Here is an 18,464-nt window from a genome sequence, read left to right as displayed (position 1 = left end):
CTAGAAATCTTCCCTGTGCTAAATCAAAGTTACTAATTGCTCTTATAAAAACCTGTTTTTTTTTCTGGAGAATTAGATTATTTCCTGAAGGTAGAAATTTTGAAGTACTTAAAACTTAATTATAAATAGTACTTTTTAAGTGATTTATAAGGAATAACCTTTGAGGAGAGTTTTAAAGATTAACTTAAACTTAGAAGATAATGTCTTAATTATGTCATTTGCTTTAATTTTTTGTCATGTTTTTCTCAGTTCCTATTGCAAAGAATACAGAAAAAATACAATCTTCCCCTTCTGACGCAACCCAGCATTCAATGCAGTCTCCGCAGGAAACTGCTGTAATACTGTCAACACAACATCTCAGGAAATCTGCTCGAATTAAACCATCTGGACCTACTGCAGCCTCTAAGAAGGGCAGTTCTTATAAAAATATACCAAAGAAAAAAGGTCAAAGCTCAGGAAAAAAGGTTAGTTGTATCTCCTACTAATTTGTAAATAGTTCTCTATAGTGCCTTCTTTATGTTACACAATTAGGAATTTATCAAGAATATGATTGGGCCCTTTAGGAATATATTATGATCATACAGAGTTCTTTAAGGCCTCACATAGCTATTGAGACATTTCTTAGATAATTTGTGAAACCTCTCATAAGTTTCTTCAAAACTACTGTGAGTGTACTATATGGGCATATTTATGTCCTAGCTAGTTAATTTAAAATTTATATACCCTTAGCCAGGGAGATAGCTCAGCAGCTTAAATACCTGTCTGTCAAGTGCAAGGTTCTGAGTTCGATTCCTGGTACCAAAAAATAAAATTTATATACTTTTAGAAGCTATTATGTCATTTTGGGGAATGAATGCCTTTCACTTGTTAGGTAAGCACTCTTAACGCTACACTACATTACCTGCCCTTTTTACTTTGAAATGAGGTATTGCTAAGTTACCCTTGCTCTCCTTCAACTTAGTCTTTTTCCCTTTGTAATCCCAGCTTCCTCATGAGCTGGGATTACAAAGAATGTGCCACTGTACTTGAATAAAATTTAGTGTGCTTTAAAAATCCATATGAAATGTATTTTACTGTACATAAACTATACTTTCAATAGACTGATGGGTGGGGAATTGGCATGATGAGTTTAGTAATGTTTGAGTGTTAATGGTTTATATATAGATGTCCCACAAAGATGCAAGCCCCTTTCTTTATGAAAAATGCATTTAAACCATCTTCAAGAATTGCCAAAGTCCTGATAGCTTCAGCATTGAATAGTTGAATTCTAAAGTCTATTCTGAGATTTAAGGCAAATTCTTTCTTACCTGGGGGCCTCTGTAAAAATGAAAAGAAAGTTAAATTTTTCCAATATACAAAGGTACAGGGTAAATATTCTCATTCCAAAAGTAGAAATAGGGCAATAGAAAAGAATGAGACCAAAGCAAGACCAAAATCCAACAGGGCAAACATTAAATTCTGTAGTTCCATGCTCAGCACCTGGGACAATCTGTGGCTAAGTGTGTAAACTCCAAAGGACTTAGGTGGCCCCACCCCTAAGCATTGACAATCCTTGTAGCCCTCATAGCTTTTCTCTTGGCTGACTTTTACTCAGTCTTTGGGGCTTTCCACAGATGTTCCACATTCCTAGTTTTCCAACATCCTGGGGTCTCTGCTGCATTGACTTCACTCTTACAGCTTCACAAACTGCCCTCTGAGGAGCTACTGCCCGGCCCCTGAAGCCTTGTTCTGAAATCTAGGTGGAAACTTCCTTGATCCCTAACTTTTTCATTCTGCATGCGTCTAAAACCAGCACCATGCAGATGATGCTTGCTACCAGCTGGAGCAGTAGCTGAGGCCTTTTGTGTCTTGCTTGTGGTTACAGAGACCTTTGAGTGTCTGAATGGCTGAGCACAGTGAACTGAATTCTGAGGATTCAATTTCCCTTCCCTAGGCTGCGGCCTTTCCAGAGCAAGTTGCCCTGGAGCTCTCTTCTCAAAGCAGAGATTAGCCTTGATCTTGAACCTGCAAGAGTGAAATCCTGTTGGTTCTTGTGATCCCCTCAGGCTGTCTTTTCTTTTGTCCTATTCCAAGCTACTTTACTATTTTTCCTATATATATTCTCTGTAGTTATTCATTCAGTGAATTTTAAGCACATAAAATCGCTAATTTCAAATGTGTTTTGAAATACATGCATCTATATTGTTTTACAACAGTAAAGCTACCACCCACTTCAGCATATTGAACAATATGAATGCTGTAATCTCTTAAATGTGAAATTTCTTATAACACCCCTATTTCTGCCTTATAAAAATACTATCCATTTCTAAACTGAAAGAGTTTCTACTACCTTTAAATACTTTAAACCTCCATGTTTTACAGATAAGAATATTGTGGATAAGAGTTTAGTTTTTGTTTTACTAAATTTGGATCTTATTACTTGGGAATTTAACTGCTATATAATTCACTTCTATCTCTGTCAATATATCTTTTCTGCAAATTTTAATGCATCTATAGTATTTTTCTTTTGCTACTGCATCTTAGTTTTTCACTTGTTTTCAATTTCAGCGACTTGTAATATTTATAATCTTATTTTTGCCCACAACCCAATGACAAGTTGAACAAATAGGAACTACCACCTGATGCAGCAGTGCTGTTTTTCCTTGTTCTGTAGTTCCGTATTTCAGATCTATCCCCGCCCCTCCAACTAGTAATTCGGAAATTTTCTGCTTACATTTTTTTTTTGGGGGGGGGGGGTGGAACCAGGGATTGAACTCGGGCCCTTGCACTTGCCAGGGAAGCACTTATTCCACTGAGCCATCTTCCAGGCCCCGCTCCTTACATTCTAACACTATAAACTTGTTTGTTTTTTTTTTATTTAAAAGGAAATAAAATCGTATCATTCCCAAATCTCAGATTAACATTTAGAATGTCTTTATAGTACTTGTCCTATCCACAGTGACAAAATACTTTCATCTAACATACATTTGTTTTAACAACATGCATCATTATAATACTACTTGACAAAAATAAAACACTATGTATGTGCCCATTACATTGAGTGTTTGGCATCACTTTGACCATTTAAAATTACATAAACTGAAAAAATTAGATCTAGGTTACAAATCTATTTTGTATTTGTATTTATTACCCTATACATAACAGTTTTGCACACCACACTTCTTAACTAGTTTTAGTCATTAAATGATTCATCCATTTATCTGCTTACTGTTTTTGACTTTTCTGTTGGCTGTGGTAAATCATTAAGCAAAATTTTTAGAGGATTTTGGTTCATATACTTTCCCAACCCATTGATATCTAAGAAAGTCTTCCACTTGCCTTCATATACAAATATTAACTTGATTCAGTATGTGGTTCTTCATTTAAAACTTCCCTTAAAGGTGTAGATGTCCTGTTGTCTTCTGGCATTTAGAATTGTAAGAGAAAAATCTGAGATTAGGCTGACTTTTGTCCCTTACAGGGAACCTATTCTGTTGGAATACTTGAAAATCTTTTTCTTTATTCTTGAAAGTTTTAAAAGTCATAAGGATATGTTTAAGTGTTTGTTTCTTACAAAATTTTAGAGATACCTTCATTTGTGGGCCTGCTTCATTATTTATCTCTGGAAAGTTTTCAAGTATTTCCTTAATTATGCTTTCAGCTTCATTTGCTTTGTCCTCTGTGTCAGGTGTTCCTGTTACATTTAGATTGTGTCTCCTGGACAAGCTCTGTTTTCCTCCTCTTTTTAAAATATATTTGCCCTTTCCCCTGCATTCTGTGAGAGTTTGTCTTGTTTCATGTTTACTTCAACAATTTTATTTTGTGACCCACTCTGCTTACATGTTTACTTTAAATGGAAGGCCACAATCTCTTCTAAGAATTCACAAAGCAATTGCTGTATAAGCCCACATGGGCAATGGAATTCTCTTTTAAAATGTTTAATACTTTATAGATGATTACTGTAACCTGCTTCATCAATATGGAAAGGAGGCATATTTTCACTTAGCTCTATTCCTTTCTTCTGAACTGTGTGACCTTTACAGTGGCTTACCGTATTCACAAGCACCAAAGTTGAAAAAAACTGAGCCTTTGCCTTTTTAATGCTGAGCTTTTCAGAAACCAGGTTCTCCTCTGCATCATCTTTTAGGCCCCAACTTTCCTTTCTGATCAAATTCAAGGCTTAAAAATCATTCTTCTGGCCTGTTTGCTCTTAATTTGTAGTGTAGAGCTGGGTAAAAGATCCCAACACCACTCAAAGCCACAGCCTAAATGTTTGGCTGCCTTGAAATTTCCTTTACCAGGTTAATTGTCCATTGTCCTTAATCTTAGGTTTCCACAAATTTACTGTGCCTGAGTAAAATGCAAACAGATTATCCTGGATTCTATCTCCCAGTGGAATCATTCTTCCCTACTGAAAGCTCTTGAGCTTGGTCTTTCATAGCTGTAACCATATGGTTTTCTAAGCTGTGACCAGAATCTCCCGTCAAGCTGGCTCATAGGATTCTAGGGCCACTTCTCTGGTCAGTGTCTCTAAAACATTCGAACTTCTCCTGTAAGCCAGTTTTAAAGGCTTCTGAACCACATGGTCAGGTAGCATCACAGAAACAGCCCTGCTCAGGTACAAAATCTGTCTTTCTACTTATAAACAGTATTTGACACTCATAAGTTAAAGGAGAAAAGGGTCTGGTGTTTTTTTGGGGTTTTTTTGACTCATAGTTTATAGAGATTTCTGTTCAGAGTTGGCTTGTTCCAAGGCAGGCACAGGATTGCAGAAGTAGTTCACTGCATGGCAGTGGAAGCAGAGAAAAAAATGAAGGGAAGAAGGAAAGAAACCCTTCTGGACTATGCCAACAGTGACCCAATTCCTCCAACCAGGCTTTACCTCCCAAATTACATTTAGCTATAAACTCATCAGTAGACTAATCCACTGGTGAGTATTTTGCCTCCACAATTGAGTCATCTCCCCCCACTGTCCCCATCCCTATCCCCATGAAAGCATGAGACTTTGGGAGACATTTAGATATAAATCTGTCTTACTTTATTTTCCCATTACTGAGACACTGAATTACATTCTACTTGATTCACCCAAAGGAAACATCTAAAAATCCAGAATAGGAAAAAGGAAACTAATAATTAGAGATGTACTGGACAATGAATGAAAGCAGATAGATTTTGATAGCAGGCAAAGTGCACCCTAAAGGAAGGGGTTTTATATAAAGTGAGTTTCCAATTTTGTTGGTTTTAGCATTTTGTGTAACATGCGCATGTGTGGCATGTGCTGTGCTGTTGTTGGGAGTTGGTTTATCTAGCATGAGGAAACCAAAAATGCAATCCAGAAAGACTGTGGCTCCTGAAGACGTTTGAGAGACTGTATAAGGGAAAGAGCCAAAGAGGAGACTGCTAAACCATCAACCAACACCTCCGACAGACCATCGATCCAAACGTGTGGGTAATAAAGAGACCAGCAGAGCTAAAGCCAAAGTTCTGCACTGAGCCTAGAATTAAGCCCAAGAACAGAGTTTAAAGCTTTTCCAACCCAAATAATTTTCTGTTAAGATATAAGAACACCCGTGAAGGAGAAATAGGTATAAGAACACCTGTGAAAGAGAAATAGAATCCAGAATCTGCATAAATTAACATTCATTGTCTAGGATACAGTGGCCAAAAGACAGCAAAATGAACACATGTATGATCTTGATGTTGGAACCAATAAAAATTTTGAAGTGGCTGTTAAAATTGTCCTTGAAGTTATAAGCACACATACATAATTTCAGGGATTAAAAAATAGGCTACTTAGCAGAGAAGCAGAAAGGATAGAAATGAGTCAAATGAAAGTTCAGGTATTAAAAATTGCTGTATAAAATTAATAGGAATTGACTGGAGATGACAAAGGAAAAGAGCAAGTGAACTGGAAGATCGCAATTATTCAGTGTGAAGAAGTGAGATAAAATAAAAAAGATTGAGAAACAAAATAAATAGCTCTAGGGACCTTTTAAGATTTTAAAATTTAGGTAATATCAAAGGGCTAACTCATATGCATTTGGAGCCCCAAAAGAAAAAGATGGGGTACAGTAAGTTCTGAAGAAACAATATCTCAAATTTTTTCGGGACTGGTGAGATGGCTCAGTGGTCTAAAGCACCTACCTAGAACAAGCTTAGGTAGGTTGGGGGACCACGGTTCAATCCCCCAGCACCACATGCCAGCCAGCCCCGCCCCCTGGTGGGCTGAGCTGGCCACACACACACACACACACACACACAAATAAAATAAAATTAAAAAAAATTTTCATTTTTGTGAAAAATAGACATATATACAGACAGAATACACAGTTAAAAATAAACTGTAAGCCAAGGCATATCGAAGTGTTGAAAACGAGAGATAAAGAACAAATCTTAAAGACTTCCTATAATGTTACCATTTTCTTTATGTAATTCATATGTTCATTTAGTTTTATTCATATCTATTTCTGGGTATTTTATGCTTTTTATTGCTATTATGAAAGAAACCTTCCCTCATTAATACTTCAATATGAAACAAAATAAAATACAAATTAGCTTTTAAAAATTTAGCTGAAGAAATTTTTCAGATAAAAGCTGATTAAAGAGAATTTATCACTGAAGAACCTAACACTAGAAGAAATGCTAAAAGGAAGTTCATCGGCTGCAAAAAACAAGACCATGTAGAAAATGCACATCTTTAATAACTTTGGACATTTTATTTTCCAGTGGCAGTTCTTTATTTTTAAAGAAAACATTGTTTAATTTGGTGATAAGGAGAGGGAAGAGATAGGTGCTATAGTCTTGTTTTGATAATAAACTCTAGTTTTGTTGTAAAGGCAGAATTTTGGTTCAGTTTCATCTTTTTTAACTTTATTATTTCACTACAAAGAAGACTCTCATAGGTTTGCCTATATTCGTGTCTCGCTATTGGCCAAGTTCACAGTTTAGATTTACACCAAGTCTATGAACTGACTAAACCGTATGTGGAGTAGCCTCTTTGCTTTGCAAAGTCTCATTTATTCCCTCCCCGTCTGTGTGTGTGTGTGTGTGTGTGTGTGTGTGTGTGTGTGTGTATCTCCCCCTCCCTTTTCCCCTCCCTCCCCCATCCTCCCCCTCCCCACCCTCCTCCCCTCCCCATCCTCCTCCCTCTCCCCCTCTCTCTCTCCCTCTCCTTCTTCCTCTCCTCTCTCCCCCTCTCTCTCCCTCTCATCTTCCTTTCTTTCATGCCCAGTGTCGAACTCAGGACCTTGCATTTGCCAGGCAGGACTTATGCCGCTGAGCTATATCCCCAGCCCAAACTGTCATTTTCTTAATGCCCTTAAGGATTTTTAGAAGTACAAAAGCACAATTTCTAAATAAGTGTACATTTTTTCAGTTTCCAATGATGATGTAAACATTATGTCTTAATATATCTCAAGTCAGGGCATTCAGATTTTAAAATGAGTAAGATAAATGACAGTATTTGTAATTCAATATATAGAAATACGACTTACTAGAATACTATAAACGTAAATATTAGTCATTCACATACATTTCAACACCTTTGAATACTGTTTTTATTCCTTTGTCGTTGCCTTTAAGTGTCCTCTAGCATAGGAATCAGTCTCTTTGTAACATTAAAGAGTAGTGTTTGAAAGAAGATCGAAGAAAATCCAAATACTTGCTGTGAAATCAAAGGAAACCTCATGGTGATGTTTAACAGTGCTCAGGATATATTTGATGCTTCGGGCTAGAGGCTTAACTTCTATGAACTTTAGCAAGGCATTTTTTAGTAAGGTTTTCAGAATTACTGTATATGCAGTGGAGAAACTCAGGCTATGCAATTTCTAAACTCTTCCACCTTACTGAGATTTTTTTTTTCCTTATGGGAAAGTGACTTCCAGACGTTAGCATTGTGAGGAGAAAAAAACAACCTTGTCTTACAGGGAACTTAGAAAAGGGCACTTTTGAAGAGTGAACAAATTTGACTAATAAATGATCATTTGGAGCAAGGGATAGGGCAGAAAATCTTACCCTGTAAAGCAGTTGGAGTTCATGATAAATATGGTGCAATAGTGATGAACCTGTGGCTTGCAGGTAAATTTGTAAAATCCTTTAGGGTGAATAGATGTTATTATACAAGTTTTTTTCCTGAACTGAAACCTCAGCATTCAGGCTTAATTGCAGTTTTTATACATTAATAAATAAGTAGATTTTGGGCTGCAATTTGGGCACTTGTCTCCATCACTGATACAGTGATTTTCAACCTTGAGCATTTCTGATAGCTGATAATGTTGTGAACCAACAATGCCTAATTTTCTTTTACTTTCTTATCAAGCAGTTTTCAGAGAGTATTGTGTATTTCTGTTCTTTTTGTTTAACAGGAAAAAACTATTCCCGTGTTGTGTTCTACATCTACAACCTCTCTAAGAACACTGGCGAGAATTTCGCATGATAGAAATATCAATCCTGCACCATCTAAAATCGTGATGTCTACAGGTAAATTAATACTTTTCAGAGAGCTATACAATTACCTATCTCTTATTCAGTATTACTTTGAGATTCTTTAAAGTCCAAAAAAGAAAAAAATGGGAATAGTAAATATTTCCTTCAGTATTTTTCATATTATTTTATAATTCTCCTTGTTCAATTTGATGTTGGTATCTGTTTAAAGAAAACAATATCTTTACATCATTTGATCCATTTAAATGATAACATTTCTGTCATTGACAAATCTATTGTTTTAAATTAATTTTATTGAGAAAAATAACAGTGAGAGTTTCAAAACAGGTTAGTAGGACAGCAATAATTAATACATTGCATATTGCTGTCTTCCTAGTAGTTATTCATAGTACAAGATGCAGACATGATAGCCTGTCCAAACACTATCAGTACACATCTTTCTTCTCATTGAATTAAGACAAAGTAGCTGTATATCTATCCTATTTTGTATATACAGATACAAAATGGTCCTTCATTTATATCCCTTTTTTTTGTTTAGTTTTGTCAGAGTTGGATATTCCATTGCTGTTTAAATACTGCAAGTATGTGAATTCAGCAAAATATTCCAATATAGTCCAATAGTCCATAATAGTAGTGGGTTATCTATAGGACTGGCAATGTCAGAAGTTGTTGACTTGAGCCTTTCACAGCTCAGCATATGACAAATCTGTTATTTTCTCTTTATCTCTTCAGATTGTATACTGCCTTTTATAATTGTATGTATTTTCAAGATATGTCAAACCTTTTTTTAATGCTTTTTGAAAATACTTTTTAAGAAAACCCTTGCCTGTGAAGGAGAATGATAACTTTAAATTGTTATCTTGTATGAGTTTGAACCAATACATACCCCAATATGTTATCTCCTGTACATTTGCTCAGTTTCTAAAAAACATGTTCTACTGCATCTTGTTTTTCTCCAACATTTTTCTTTCCTAACTGAAAGGAAATATTGATTCAATTTTTTTGAAATAGAAATTACTTTAAAGTGATTAATATGCCATGCTCCATTGTTTAGGTTATTATTTCTGATTTTGTTTTTTTTTTTTGTGGAACCGGGGATTGAACTCGGGCCCTTACTTACGCTTGCCAGGCAAGTGCTTATTCTACTGAGCCATCTCCCTGGCCCCTTATTTCTGCTTTTTTTTATCAGCAAGAAAGACTAACCAAATAAACACCAGTTGATAATGCATAATCCAAAATTTCAGATTTCTGAAATCTGAAAATCTGAAATGCTACAAAATTCAAAACATTTTGAGTACTAACACGATACAATGGGTGAAAAACACCTCACCTCATGTATTGATTGAGTCATAAGTTGCAGTCAAAACAGAGGTGAAATAATATATGAAAATTTACATTATAAACTAATGTTTTTATTTTTGGTGGAAGTTTGAGGATTTACTATAGGATGCAGAACAAGCTAAATATATCCTCATGCTCATAGAAACACATAATATTTTAATGTTTAAATAATGTGCTTCTTAAAAAAATAATGTGCTTCTTGATTTAGGAACCTATTAAGGTTCGGTAATGACATACCTTTGTATTTTCATAGTTACATCGATTTTCAAAAAATTATGGAACCTTGAATGTTGTGTGATTATAGATGAATTACTTTTCTGTTATGTGCCTTATTATACTAGAAAAGAGTTTACTTTAAAATTTTCTTCAGATAACACAATTACAAATTCTGGCAGGGCTGTGGGGAAAAAGGAACCCTTCACTGTTGGCATGAGTGTAGACTAGTGTAATCAGTGTAAAGAGTAGTCAAAATACTAGGGCTAGAATTCCCGTTGGACCCAGGTATTCCCCCTTTTAGTATCTTCCCAAAAGAATTAAAAACATTATGCCACAACAATGTATGTGTACCCACATTTATAGCAGCACAATTTACAATAGCTGAATATTGGAAACAACCTAAATGCCCATCATCTGATAAAGGTATAAAGAAGATATGGGGTTTTTAGACAATGAAGTACTACTCAGCTGTAAGGAAGGATACACTTGAGACATTTCTAGGTAAATGAACGCACCTTGGGACTACACTCTTCAGCGCTTGTTTGGAGGTTCTAGCAGAGGAACACAGCTACTGGTATACCCTTGACCAAGGAACAGTCTTCTATCTAGGGTGGATGTCTTCTTCGACTGAGTTCACAGCTTTGGAAAGGGATGCATTGAGAGAGGGCAAGAACACCCCTCTAGCCAGCCAGATCAGCTGAATCAAACCTAGCAATCCATGGGGTGACAGATGTTACAGCCAGATCGCCCTCACATCCCCTACTCCTTAAGTAAAATAAATCAGACCACACATGTAAATAACACACTGTCTCCCTGCTGAGAAAATGAAAGTGTGTAAATGAGAACCAAACTGAATAGCAAATACTGTGAAATAGTAAGAAACTGTTCCAAAGGAAGGGAACCAGGGGCGGGGGAAGGGATAAGAAAAGGATAAATAAGGAGGTGAAGAGGGATTGAAGGAAGGGGAGGCAAATGGGAAAAAGAGAAATTAAGATATATCATGTACAGGTGCAAATCCCCTAGAACGAATGTGATCATTTATGTGTATATAAATTGTATCATTAAACTGAAAGAAATTTTTTCTCTTCAAATTGCCATATATAGAAGAAATGTTAAATTATTTGGTTCAGAAAATACAATTGAGGCTCAATATTAGTAACCTAAAAGAAAATTTAGTCCAACAAGAGTATATCCAAGTGACCAGGTTTTAAAGGAAATTCTTTCTTTCTTTTTTTGAGTCAGGGTCTCCCTATACAGTTCAGGCTAGCCTGTAGCTCACTTTGTAGCCCAGGCTGGTTTCGAACTTGAAACAGTCCTGCCTCAGCCTGTCCAGTGTTGAGATTTTAGGTGTGAGCCACCATACCCAGCCCTAAAATAATTTCTTGTACTATATGTACAATTAAAGAGAATAATCAACTATCTTTATGTCATTTTATATAACATGGAAATTGTGAAGAATTATTGTGATGGTCCTTAAACTTGTATCTTTTTAATGAAATTATTTGGGGTACAGTTCTAAAGTATTGATTAAACATTTTTTTCTTTGTATGTTTAATACCCTTACACGCATGTATTTATCTACATAGGTATCAGAAATGACCATTGATGCTAACTATATCTAGATTTCTTTTAAGTGAAGTGACTTTTTAAGTATAGTAATTGCATAGTATTTTCACAAATTTCCTTCTAATCGATATCATTGTATCTGTATCTGTATTTTCCCCGAAGTCTGTGTCTATATAAACAAATATGGAAACACTGGCCCTTACCTGGACCCAAGGAGAGTCCAGCAGCTGCCTGATCATTTTGGCCCAGGCCCTGTGAATGTGGTACTCCGGCGAACTGTACAAGCCTGTGTGGATTCTGCCTTTGAGTCAAAGATTGTTTTTGGATTTCTTAAACCAGATAATCGTGGAGGAGAAGTGATAACTGGTATACTAATCTAATTCTCTATTCAGCTGCTTTTCCACATGTGATTTTAAGTTTAGATGCTAGAATTTTATAACATAGACTATTCATAATATATATATTCTAATTATGCTATAATATTTGACTTTTAGAATGTGTATAATATATATTTATAGACTTTTAACCCTCATTTGGAAAGTTTACCTTTATAACAGACAAATGATAGCAGAGTAATACTATAAATTACGGTAAAAGGCACAGATTTTTCCTTTTATATGCTGTGCCAAGCTCAATATAGACAGACACTACCTTAGTTATGCTTTAATTTGTATAGAAAATAGGTTAATGAATAAGTTACAAATAAAAATGTGATTCAAGAACTCATGAAGAGAAAGAATACAGCAGGTAGTTTCCATACTTACATGATTTGATACCACATTTTTGCAGATGGACTATTTGGAATAGAAATGTGCATTATTAGAGATCAGTGGAGTTTCTGTTGTTTTTGTTTACTTTGTGAATATTTTTAAATGAGTTTTTAACCAATGCAAGATACTGTTTGAATGAGAACTTTTATAATTTTATTCCTCTATGAATTACAAAAACCACAAATGAAATTTATCATCTGTTTCCTAGATTGAAGGAGGTTATTTACATCGTATTTTTTTTAACTTTATAAGATGACTGACATCATCTTTTTCTCCCTAAATAGCCTTCTTTGATGGGGAAACTCATTCCATCCAGCTACCTCCGGTGAATAGTGCATCCTTTGCTCTTCGCTTTCTTGAGACTTTGTGCCATACCCTGCAGTGTGATAACCTTTTGAGTAGCCAGCCTTTCAGCTCTTACAGGAGTAATATTCAAAGCCCTGTAGAATATGATAAAAATGTGTCAGGTAAGATAAAAATATAAAATTTTATACTGTGCTTCTGTTTATTTTGTATTTGAGTATGTGTAATTGTTTTTCTGTCAAAATGAATATATTAGCAACATACAACTAATTATAAATGTATAATATATAATATTTATTCATTTGAAGTGGAAAAATATGCTGGGCATGGTGGCACATGGCTGTAGTTTTAGTGCCTGCTCTGAGAGTTGGAGGCAGGAAGATTACATATTTGAGCCCAGTCTTAGTAACTTAATGATTTACCAAGACTGTTTCAAAGAAAAAGAAAATTAAAAGGACTGGGGATCATAGCTTAATGTGAAGGCCCAGGGATCATTCCCTAGTACCACAAAATAGATGACAGACAGGTAGTTTTTTTGCTTTCATAACAAAGTTGAGAAAACCAATGAGTTATGTTTGGCTTTTTTGTGACTAGTTCACAGAGTTATATATTTGCTTTTAGGTTGAAATGGAGCTTTAAAGTTACTGACCTTAATCCTAGGAAGTTAGCAAAGCATATTGTGATCATTGGATATAAACAATGATCTGCTTGAATTTCATATGTAAGCCTTGGTTCCCCTTTCTCCATAAAAACCCTCAGCTGATGCCTGAATCAGAGGATTTTTGTAAGGCAGTACTGTATAACCAAAGGTGGTTCTGCTCCTTCAAGTATGAAAGCTCTTTGAACTTTGAGGCTAATGTCTTTTATTCTTGGGAGAAAAGTTTGCCTACTTTTGTATGTATTTGTTCTTTTAAATTCAGCACAATATGTTTGAATTTTTAGATAAATAATTGAGATAGGTTATTTGGCAGAATACATTCAAAAATCAGATAATAGAATTTTTTTTTAAAAGCTTACTTGGATGGGGGGGGGGCGGAACCGGGGATTGAACTCAGATCCTTGCATTTGCAAGGTCAAGCGTTTACCCTACTGAGCCATCTCCCCGGCCCCCCAGATAATAGAATTTTAAACTTTGATCAGTTTGGTCACAGTGTGCTTAGTTTGACCATTTGGAAAGGAATTTGTTTTTGTTTTTTGAAATGTTGTTTTTTAATTTTCTTACTAATTTTAATGAAAAAGAGATAGCAATGAAACATTTTCAAAACAGGTTAGTAGGACAGTTACAATCATTACTACATTACATATCGTTGTCTTCATAGTTATTCAGAGTAAAAGATGCATACATGATATCTTGTCTAAATAATATTAGTACAAACCTTTCTTCTCATTCTCATACTAAGAGAAAGTAGCTGAGGGGCCAGGGAGATGGTTCAGTGGAATACACGCTTCCTGGCAAGCACAAGGGTCTGAGTTCAATCCCTTGTTCTGCCAAAAAAAAAAAGAGAGAGAAAGTAGCTGAATATCGATCCTATTTTGTATATGCATATATATTTTTCACTACAAAATGGTCCTTCATTTATGTCCCCCTTTAGAAAATGAATTTGAATTTGAATTTTTATATAATTTTTAATTAGCTTGCAGTTAAAGAAGTTGTATACAAATGCAACAGAGTTGATTCTTCTAAAATATCATGTCCATTACCCTATTTGTCAACATTTTTCAGTAAGTGACTAAAAATATGTAAGACAAAGTATTCTTGGGAGATTTTAATTCTGACAAATTCAGTGTTTTTTAACAATAGTTTTAATGACATTTCACTGAAATATAATATACGTAGGGAAAAATACACATGGAATGCAGAATATATTCTGTGTTCACAAAATGAACACAACTCAATAACAAGGTTCTGATTGAAGAAGTTGATACAGTGCTGCTTTAGTTTACAAACTTAATTCTTCCCGTAATTCTGGTTGTATGGTCATTAACCAACATACCACTGTAGTGTAAGCACCCCTAATATGTCAAACCCCTTCCATCCTCGGTTCTACTTCAACCTCAACAAGGGTAACTACTGTCCTAACTTCTGGTACCATGTATTAGTTTTTGAACTTTATAAAAATAATAGATCCTGTATTCTTCGTTGTCTATAGTTTTTTTTTTTTTGCTTACCATTATATTTGTAAGATTTATCTGTATTGTATGCAGTGATATCATTTATTCTCTTTACTGTATAGAATTCTATTATAAAAAAGTAGGCTATTATTTTCTGTATTGAGTACTTCATGTTTGGTGCCTTAATAGTGTTACTGTGAATATTCTAGTATGTTATTTTATAAAATATATATAACTTTCTGTTCCTGTATCTATCTAGGTCATAGAAAGTACATTGGTTTAGCTTTGGTAGATAACATCAGGTTTTCAACATGCTTGCCCTAATTTACTGTCCTATAAGCCATTTTCTTTTTTAAAAAATACTAATATTTAAAGAATTTTAAACATGGATGCACATATATCTCTGTAGTATAATGCTGTTAATTCTTCAGGGAAGATAACCAGAAGTGGAATAGCTGGGTCAAATTGGACGTGTAATCCCAGTTTGTTTGTTTGTTTATTTTTTTAGGACTGTCTACACTTAATTGTAGTAGTCTACACTCCCACCAACAGTGAAGAAGTGTTCTTTTCTCTCCACCTGCCAGCATTTCTTACTGGTGGACTTTCTAGAGTGAGATGGAATCTCAGCATAGTTTTAATTTGCATTTCTTCAGTAACCAGTGATGTTTAACCTCTTTTCATGTCTTTATACGTTGTGTGTACTTCTGAGAAAAGTCTATTCATCTCAAATGGCCATTTTTTATATATTTAAAATATCTTTTATTTATTTGGTACAGGGTCTGGCTACAGAGCTCAGACTAGTAATGATCCTCCTGTCTCCGCCTCCCCAGCACTGGGATTACAGGGGTGCACCACCACACCTGGTTTTGGTGGCTGGCACGGTGCCCCCAGGGTTCCAGGGCTGGCACGGCTTGCAGTACCGGGGATCGAACTCCAGTCCTTGAACTTGACAGGTAGGCACTTAGACCTCCAAACTGTCTCCCCAGCCACTCATATGGCCACTAAAAATAATAAATTCTTTAGTGAAATTTTTTTTCTATCTGTTTTCCTCTGACATTTTGAATATACTGACCATAACTGTGCTGAGTTATTTTCCCACACAATTGGAGAATATGCTCTGTGTGATTTCAGTACTTCGAGACTTATCAAGACTTGATTCATGGCCCAGTATAGTCTATACTTTAGAATGTTTTATGTACATTTTAGAAGAGTATGTGCTCTTTTATCGAATGAAGGGTTGTATAGGTATCTGTGAAATCTTATTTTTATATAATGCTGTTTAAGTCTTGTATATCTTTTTGGATCTTTTGCCTAATTGTTCTCTCCATTGTAGAATGGATACTGAAATTGTGAATTACTATGTTAAATTACTGCATTTCTCCTTTAGTTCTTTCAGTTTTTGCTTTATCTATTTTGAAGTCCTGTTGTTAATTACATAGATAACTTTTATGCTTTCCTGATGGATTGGCCCTTTTATTTTTATTTATTTATTTATTTTGGCAGAACCGGGAATTGAACTCAGATCCTTGAGTTTGCCAGTCAAGCGCTTAGCCTACTGAGCCATCTCCCCGGCCCCAGATTGGCCCTTTTAATATGCTAAAATACCATTTGTGTCTAGTAACAATTTTTGTCTTGGAGACCACCCACTTGTGGCCCCCCTACTGCCCCTCTCTCAGACAGGAGCTTTCTTTCCCTCAGATATATTCTGCTCATTAAAAAAATTGTCTTAAACCGTATTTTGTCTGATAGTAGTATAGTTGTTCAGTTTGCAGGGGTACTGTTTATATGGCATATTTTCCCAATCTTTTACATTCTACCTATTTGTATATTTGAGCATATGTCTTAACATATGGTAACAGCCTAACATATGTCTCTTACATGTGTAGTAGTTGAATCATGGTTTTTTTTTACCTTCTACCATTTCAGGTTTCTTATTGGAGTGTTCAATTCATTTAACTTAGTATAATTACTGATATAGTAGAATTTTTACCTACAATTTTCAGGTTATTTTTATAGGTATTACATCTTTAGTCGTCCATCAACCCCTTCTTTTATGTTACACTATATTTAATTTTACTTCTACTGACATACCTTTTACTATTTTTAGTCATTTTGTTTACTTGAAGATCACACTTCTTTTTTTTATTTTTTTTTATTTTTTGCGGAACTGGGGATTGAACTCAGGCCCTTGCGCTTGCCAGGGAAGCGTTTATTCCACTGAGCCATCTCCACAGCCCCTACACTTAACTTCTTAAAACAATCTAGTTTTAGATTTGAACCAACTCAATTTTAATATTATGCAAAAGCTTTCCCAACATACAGAAGTTGTTTTCTCCCCATTTTTGTGCTATTCTTTTAAAATAAATTAGAGCATTATGCTCAACAGCACGGTTTTAATAATTATTTCTTTTTGTAAAGTACTGAGGATTGGGCCCAGGGTTATCACACTGAGCTACATCCCCAGCCCCTTTTAAAAACAATTTTGAAGTTGGATCACCCCAGGTTGTCTAAGTTGGGCTTGAACTTGAGATCCTTGTGGATCAGCCTCCCAGATACTCTTTGTACAGTAGACTTTTAAGTGAGGAGGGAGAAGAAAAGGGTTACAAACAAAAATACATCTACTGGTACTCTGTTTTTTTGTTTTTTACTTTTATTACTCCATGTCTGTACTACATAATGATTACATTCATTGTGTGTATTCAGTACATGTAGTAACACATCTTTTTACATTGCCTTCTCCTCCCTTGCCTCTTGGCTGCATTTTTTTCCTTGCCCTTCCTCTCCCTTCTTCCGTTTCTTTTTTTCTGTGATCTTTTTATGTTGCTCTTTATATTTTGGGTTTCCCATATAAGAGAAACCATGTGATACTTAAGCTTGTACCTTTCATCTAATTGATTTAATGTTATAATTTCAAGGTTCATTCATTTTCTTACAAATACGTTTATCCTTGTTTGTGGCATAGGAGTTTCCAATGTATATAAATATATTTTCTTCATTTATCTGTTTATGGACACATAGGCCACTTCCAATATTTAGCTGCTGTGAGCCATGCTGCTATAAATATCGGTATGCCTATGTTTTAGTTACTTTTATTGCTGTTGAGAAAAAACTACCCAACACCCAAAGCTAAAGGAGGAAAAGATTGTTTAGCCCACAGTTTGTAGAGGTTTTAGTCTATAATCAGCTGGCTCTAAGGCTTGGTGGTATTGCAAAGGAGAAGCAGTTAATGGTGGGCAAAAGGTAAGCAAAGGACAACTACAACTCTTTCTATCCCTTTATACCTTATCCAGACTACTTAGGGCAGGTAGCACGCACACCCTTAAACCTAGTGCCCTTGAGCCTAGCATTGCACCATGAATCAATACTAGCATCACACACTCTAGATTCAGCCACTTATGAAAAAGCCCCACCTGTGGCTGCAGGAGGCTTTGGAGGGACATCTAGGCATAAACCATAGCACAAGCCATATATCACCGTAATATAATATATTTATATCGTTTAGGAAGATACCTAGGAGAAAAATAGTTGGATTGAATGAAATACCTACTTTTAGTTTTTGGCGATCTTCGTACAGATTTCCATAATGGTTGTATGAGTTTAAATTCTCACCAACAGTGAATAAGGGTCTCCTTTTCCTAGAAACCTAGCTACCATTTTTTAAAATATATTTGGTACAGCATCTCACTTCTCAGCTCAGACTTGTACTAATCCTCCCACTTTCAGGCTCCTTAGCAC

At 35.3% G+C, this 18,464-nt stretch overlaps 1 protein-coding gene across 1 annotated transcript in view; it reads left to right on the top strand.

Moving 5' to 3' along the window:
- Nucleotides 1-18,464, top strand: part of Scml2 (Scm polycomb group protein like 2) — an 81,231-nt gene that overhangs the window by 52,686 nt on the left and 10,081 nt on the right. Inside the window, exons 8-11 of the mRNA XM_004635091.2 lie at nucleotides 250-464; nucleotides 8,343-8,457; nucleotides 11,707-11,910; nucleotides 12,599-12,781. Coding sequence (XP_004635148.1) covers nucleotides 250-464; nucleotides 8,343-8,457; nucleotides 11,707-11,910; nucleotides 12,599-12,781 — 717 coding nt within the window. The remainder of the gene's footprint in view (nucleotides 1-249; nucleotides 465-8,342; nucleotides 8,458-11,706; nucleotides 11,911-12,598; nucleotides 12,782-18,464) is intronic.

Source organism: Octodon degus, unplaced genomic scaffold, assembly GCF_000260255.1.
Source record: "Octodon degus isolate 3935 unplaced genomic scaffold, OctDeg1.0 scaffold00069, whole genome shotgun sequence".
NCBI classification, from domain to species: Eukaryota; Metazoa; Chordata; class Mammalia; order Rodentia; family Octodontidae; genus Octodon; species Octodon degus.
Note: the sequence above shows the minus strand (reverse complement) of the source record. Positions and strands in the feature narration are given on the sequence as shown.